The following is a 6715-nucleotide window of genomic DNA, read 5'->3' as shown; positions in this document are numbered from 1 at the left end:
GGGGGGGGGAGGGGGGTGGTGGACATAAAGAGTGGAAGATCTTATGTATCTTTGTTTACTTATTCTTATTTCATTCCTATCCATTTAAACGTTTATTTGAGTAATTTATTTCTTCATATTTAGGCATTATTCATTAGTTTATGAAACATTTGAAGCGTTTATGAAGCATTAAATTTAATTTAATCAATAGAAATTTGATAATTATTTTCAAATGTCAAGATCATGATTTACACTCTACAGGAATAGCCTTTAAGTTTTTATTACTAAACAAAATGTTTCCAGTTTTTGATTAAATTCTAACTTGCTGCTCCGTAAATAACAACCCAGCACCCATCTCCTTGCAAACAGGTTGCACTATCCCTCTTGAACATTCCAGTGAAACTTCCTCTCTTGGAAGAAACTCCAACCAAGTATGTCCTACCAATGTTGCATCCTGGCGAGCAGATTCATAATGATGAAGAACGTATCGGTTGGCAACTGTGTCTCAATCAGAGCTACCAACTCAATCGTCAGCATCAACAACCAAATCACTTGCTTATAACTCCTCAAGAACAACGCTCCAATGTGACGTATCAACTGGTACATCCGTCCCTTCTTCTTCATCAACAGCATCCCCTACAATACCACCAACCTCCTCTTTATCACCACCACCAACCACCACACGTTCTTGATACACAGAAGATTTCTACATACCACATTATTGAGCCGAAGTTGGAATATGATTCGCAACATCGAAACCATATTTTCGAAGACGAGCGTCGTCATCTCCATGCCAGTCATCAACAGCACTTTCCTTTCCATTCACTCCACAACCATAAAGTAAGTTTTCGATGAATGTACGTGGAGACACTTGCAATCTCTTCATATGATTGATGTTTTGATGGGTGCACATTGTTACCTGCTGTTGTTGTTGTTGCTGTTGTTGTTGTTGTTTTGTTGTCGTTTTTAGTTGTTTCTGTTTTTCGTTTGTTAGTTTTTTTCTTTTGCTGTAGGAAGTTGTTAGTTCCGCGGTTTTTGTTTTTAATTTACATTGTTTTCTTTGTAGTTGTCTGTGCTGCTGTCGTTGTTGTTGCTTCTGATGCTGTTGCTGTTGTTTTTGTTGTTGTTTGCCAAGTTGTCCCTTTACTGCACTGGTGTTGGTGTTGGTTATTTTATAGCCATTATTTTCAAAGTTAATTTGAACATTTAAGTGCCTCACTTATTTTCAGTTTTCTTCTTGCTATTTGCTGTTTTTATTATATTCTTCATCTTTATTTTTTCTTATTCGTCAACTTCTTGTACGAGTTCTTGAGTTTGAATGAAAGAAATTTATTTAGTTATCCACACGTCAAAGCCATTCATAACAAATAAAAATCACAACATAAACGAAACAATAATCATTATGCAACTGTGTTAAATTTATGGTAAAATCGATTAAGTTTTATTTATCTACCTAAAATTTTTACGCCATCTCATATTGTCTGTTTTGATTGTATAAATAGGACATGATGTTGAACGATTATGCATCAGTGTTGGGCGTGTTGATTAAAATTGCTCGAATAATATTCAGCAATGACTTATTTGCAAGTGTTTGAGGACGTTGTTATAAATTTACCACCCCTAGCTATTTTGCGGTCAGTAAAAATGTCATCATTGGCATGCAGCTAAGTTGTTCACTCAGCCTTATTGTCTCCACTGCAGTGCTTGCAAGAGCGCAAGCAGATAAACGAGTCTGGAAAACGTGTTGTGAGTAGGAAAGTTTGGCTATTTATGATCCCCAGTGGATGGTCGGGACTGGAAAGTTATTGTGCGTTCAGGGATGGGTGATTCTACCGGATAAAATAGTTTGCTCTGCGCCAGAATTAGGCTTCGTGACACAACTTCGCGATCGTAATAACAAAGTTGTTCCCAAATGCTCCATTCTTTCCACTGATCCGTAAATTTATTTCATTTAATAAGCTTTGAAACAATTTTTGTATTATTTAGAAAATGTGCAATTTAACAAAAATATTAGTTTCAAACTAAAATTATAAGATTCAAGTGAATAAATAAAACTGAAATGTAGCAGTTGTCAAAACTGAAGTAACATGTGGACGGCAATCGACGTAAATTAGAATCATTTAGCGTAGCGCTCAGTCATGCTAGGTTGACATCATCACTGGACGAACGAACGGGAGATGGAAAGGAAAGGTCAGTGGACGACAGCCAAGAAGCAAATGTGATTCCAAAAACAATTTATATACATTATTATATCATTGTTATATATATATATATTACCAAAGATAACATACTATTATATCGGTGCAATATACAGGCAACGATATCTTCCAGTTTTTCCATTATTTAAAAAAATGTTTTTATAAATTCGTAAATTGTTATGACGTTGATCTTTTGTTGTATCTTTGTGTCCTCTTATGTTTGTTGCCTGTCTTAGTGTTATACATAGTAGTTTTATTTTGCATTGGTGATGTATTTTTATTGGTATGCTAATTCGTAATAAGTTTTCTCGCTTTAATAAATTATTTTTTTATTTTTGATTTTGTCTAACATTTGACAGGTAGTCATTACAAAAACAAATTTAAACTTTATTATAGTTTGTCATCGTTCCTCCTATTGTTTCCATCTTTCTTTGGTGCAGTGCAGATTCGCCGAGTGCGTCTGTTGGGTGCTAATCTCCAGAAGTGTTAATTTTACTTCATCTTGTTGAAAAAAATAAATGATGTGTTAAATTGATTTTAAAAACTCTACGGCTGACACCTGTGTTGACTCTTGAAAATTTCGTACATTGCAAACGTTAAAATGTCCTGCATTGCACATCGTCCCACTGATCCGGTTCTGTTTCACTAATCCGGTTCAAGTGCTGACTAGCGAATTCAAACACTGTCTTTAATAATCTAATTAAAGTTATTTTAATATACAGTGATTTTATACCATTATTTTCATTTTTCAACAGAATCTTGGAGCAAGAAGTCTATTTCAAGAACATCGTTACATTCCATATTAACGTTGATACTTATTTTGTAAACATTTTAAAAAAAATATTTTTGAGAAAAATTTTTAACTTACCATTGCTAAACTTGTAACTTTAAAGAGTTAATACTAATAAACAATTTTATGGTCTTGTTCTATTAATGATATGCAAATTAAGAATCAGTACACTTGTTTCAGTAACGTCGTTAAAGTCGGGAAAACAAAGGACAATTCATGTTAAATCCAGAAAAAAAAAGCTGTTACTGTACATCAACTTTTCCGTGCTTTAAAATTATTTTTTAAAAATCAACGAACTTTTCAATCACGGTTAACAATTCTAGCACAGCTCGTGCGCACAAATTTTTTTTAATTTTTATAAATCTATAGCAATTAATTGTAGATGTGATTTGAAAGAAATTGAGATTCAAGTTGGCGCATAATTCAAAATTACTGTTGGGTAGGAAACATAAAGTCAAATATCTTCTAGCAATAGAGAACAGGCTTTTGTTAAATGCTATTTGCGATGTTTGTTGGCTCAGAAATGCTGTGCACAATTTAATTGATGGCTAAGGTTTTGTTAGATTCTTCGAGCATTACGCGTGAAATGAAAGTGCTGCCTAGGTGTGAAGCTTTTTAAAATTTAATGTGCACGAACCTTTTAACAAAATTCGCATGGTATGACGTTATTGAACATAAAAACAAGTATTGAAAATTTTCAGAAATTGATAACTCAATCTTGGTTCTTCATTTCTGTTTTGCGGTGAGTGCAGTGGCTAGGTTTGAATGTGACACGAGGACCCCTGCCCGTCACATGTCTATATAACATATATACATTTGATAAACGTCAAGAAGGTCATGTGGCAGAGGCTTTCGAGTTAAATAGATTTCTAAAACGGAGCTGAAAGTCTCAAAAAAGTTGACAACCTCACACATAATTTTTTAGAAATTTGGTATGACTCAGGATTGGCTTGTAGGCCCTGTTTATGACTATACAAAGTCAAGAGAGAAATAGGTACTTCTCTATTTTATCTGATTTAAATATGATGTTTTCGTTATTTTAAATAACCACGAAGTGTATTTGTATGTAATAATTTACTTTCCTTATTTACTGGTTAACAAGAAATATTACCTACTAAAAAACAGTCCTTGAGTGTTTTAAGCATTAAAAGTAGATTTAAGTTGAAAGTCTCGTTTTATTGAATCCTGTGTTTGGTATTCATTGTTGTCGTGTCGACCGACTTTCGGACTGGTTTGCGTGTTGGCACGATCGCTTGAAAACGTTTATATTTGAGCTAAAATTATTTATTGAACAAAAATTTTTCAAGCGTACAAATACTGGCTGCCCAAATACTATATTTTTTAAACATTTTAAAGGATTCAATCAAAGTTGTAACAAAATTTTGTCGAAAATGGAATTTGTTAAGTCGAAAATAAATCAATATCCGGTATTTGTCTTTTCAAAATCTCATTGTCCGTATTGCACAGCTGCAAAAAATGTACTTAATTCAACTGGAGTTCAATATGGAGTTGAAGAAATTGAGAACAGAAGTGATTGTTCACAGATTCAAGATGCACTTCAACAGATAACTGGAGCCAGAACGGTTATTAAATCAAGACATTTTTGATAAATTTTTTTAAATTTTAAACGTCAATTTGACTCAAATAAAACGTCTAGCTCGTAAAATTAAAATAGTGTGTACATCATTTTAGAGCAGAGGTAGAGTAAGATATCTCGACAACTCCATGGCATAGCCAGTGCATGGGGCAAGTGAAAAATCATTCTTGAACATTTTATGTTTTCATTTAAAATAACATAACAGAGTTGAAAGTAGCTCAATAGACTTGAGTCTCTGTCTCTCTGAGAATCACTGGCATAATGGATGTTATTCTTTGGGTTGATTAGATAACTGTTTTCATACTTAACATACCTAGCTTTTATCGATTTATTGTTATTCTAACATAAACTTTACAAATTTTATATATGCATGATATAGAGATAAGCTCACTCTGGCGGATTCATGCCTCGGCGCCACCAAACAAAAATTTAAGTTAAGTGCAGTGTGTTGGACTGACTATGCATTCATAACTTGTGTCAAGTGCATTCCATCCTAAACTCATATTATGCTGTGCAAAAAAGTTGTAAATTCATTTAGAACATTAAATTTAGGTGTTGAAAATAAATACAGCTGCTACATTGAATTTTGGTGTTGTATTGAGTTTATGTTTATAATTTAACATGGACATTAAATAAAATAAATATAGGTGCCGAGGGTTTTCATAGGTGGGAAATGCATTGGTGGTGGATCGGACACACAGAGCTTGCATCAGAATAATAGATTGGTACCTCTTCTCAAAGAAGCTGGGGCTCGGTTCAACTGTTAAATGAATATGTCATAATTTTTATACACCAAATTTTAACATCAAATTTATATTTATAAACATTTAATCAATTTTTATTTTCTTTGTTTTTTTTTATTTAAATGTGATCATGAGAAACACCATCCTATTTTATAAACCTTGCATTTTTAGCTATCATGTTTGCAGATAAAAACAATTTTTAGATAATTCAAATTTATTGTAATTTTTTTAATAAATCACCATTGGTCCTTTAAAATAAATTGTTTGGTGCTTGATGTTACTTCAGTTGTTTGTACATAGCTGGAAACATTGTGGGTCGCAAGTTTAATCATAGTTACATTTCAATAAAAGTTTGCATATTCTCAAACATGGAATGTGATGTTTTTAAACAAATATTAGGAAAATCTAATTCTTTCAGTGAAAGATTATCTTTTAAGTTTTGTTTGACTGATGGTTAATCGTATTAAGATAATAAGTTTGAGTTTTTATTAATTTCATAAGTGTTTCCTGTTAATTTTGCAAAAATCAATTATTCTGAGTGGCAGTGAAATCAGCCTTTGCTTGCACATGACCTTGTTTCATCAAGAGCCACTTGGGCAGCTTTGTACTCTTCTGTTTCATTCAAATGTTTCTCTATATCCTGGATATTCAAGTCAATGACATAAAAAATAAATTTTTACAGATTGCAACTTGAAAGTTACACTTAATGAAAATAATGTTAATGAAGAAAAAAGTAACCATGATTCTTGATAGCTCATCCCAGGCAGCAACAAACCTTTTATCACAATCACTTATCATTTGTTTAGACTCGTTCAAAAGTTCTTCCTGTCAGTTTTTAAGCATAAACTCTGAAATTAAGCTTTAAGAAGGCTAAGATCACATTCAAACTGTTGACTTACAAATTGTGAAAACCAACTTGCCTGCTTCTTCAATGAGTAATCCTCTGGACTTTTTGACCTCATTTCATCTAACTTCTCTTGGAGCTTTGAGGTTTCACATTGATAAGACAATTTTTCTTTGTACAACCTTGAAACAACAATTTGTTTAATTAATTTTTTGAGTTATTCGAGTAATAATTTCAAAATATTAAAAATTGGTTAAATTAAAGTATTAAATCAGGCGAAAATTAATAAAACAAAAAAATTTATTAACTCAGGAACCTCTTGACAACTCCAGTTTTAATTTTGATATCCTTTATGACTTTGTTGATGTCACCCATGGCTAGATTAAGAAAGTGCAACTGCAGAATAAGGGACCACTTAAATTTTTAATTTAAAAAATTCAATCTAGATTGGATTTTAAAAACAACATTGTCAATTTTGAAAAATATTGAATTTTTAAGATATACCACTTCATCTTAAATTTAAATTAAAATTATTAAATGTAGTACAACTTTTAATATTTAATT

The 6715-nt window shown here is 32.2% G+C and overlaps 3 protein-coding genes across 3 annotated transcripts in view; 1 reads left to right on the top strand and 2 right to left on the bottom strand.

Moving 5' to 3' along the window:
- Positions 1-892, bottom strand: part of HELRODRAFT_169503 (hypothetical protein) — a gene marked incomplete at both ends in the record, with an annotated part of 1887 nt that extends 995 nt beyond the window's left edge. Inside the window, 2 exons of the mRNA XM_009015305.1 lie at positions 302-433; positions 739-892. Coding sequence (XP_009013553.1) covers positions 302-433; positions 739-892 — 286 coding nt within the window. The remainder of the gene's footprint in view (positions 1-301; positions 434-738) is intronic.
- A 3466-nt stretch (positions 893-4358) lies between these two features.
- Positions 4359-5331, top strand: HELRODRAFT_74975 (hypothetical protein; the record flags this gene model as incomplete). The annotated part of the gene is made up of 2 exons (XM_009015304.1): positions 4359-4550; positions 5212-5331. 2 exons carry the CDS (start codon positions 4359-4361, stop codon positions 5329-5331), a joined length of 312 nt encoding a protein of 103 aa, XP_009013552.1.
- Positions 5332-5857: 526 nt separating this feature from the next.
- Positions 5858-6526, bottom strand: HELRODRAFT_169501 (hypothetical protein; the record flags this gene model as incomplete). Its single annotated transcript, XM_009015303.1, has 4 exons — positions 5858-5947; positions 6046-6132; positions 6207-6333; positions 6468-6526. The coding sequence occupies 4 exons, from the start codon at positions 6524-6526 to the stop codon at positions 5858-5860; spliced, it is 363 nt and encodes a 120-aa protein (XP_009013551.1).
- Positions 6527-6715: the final 189 nt, after the last annotated feature.

Source organism: Helobdella robusta (assembly GCF_000326865.2).
Source record: "Helobdella robusta unplaced genomic scaffold HELROscaffold_15, whole genome shotgun sequence".
Classification (NCBI taxonomy): Eukaryota; Metazoa; Annelida; class Clitellata; order Rhynchobdellida; family Glossiphoniidae; genus Helobdella; species Helobdella robusta.
Note: the sequence above shows the minus strand (reverse complement) of the source record. Positions and strands in the feature narration are given on the sequence as shown.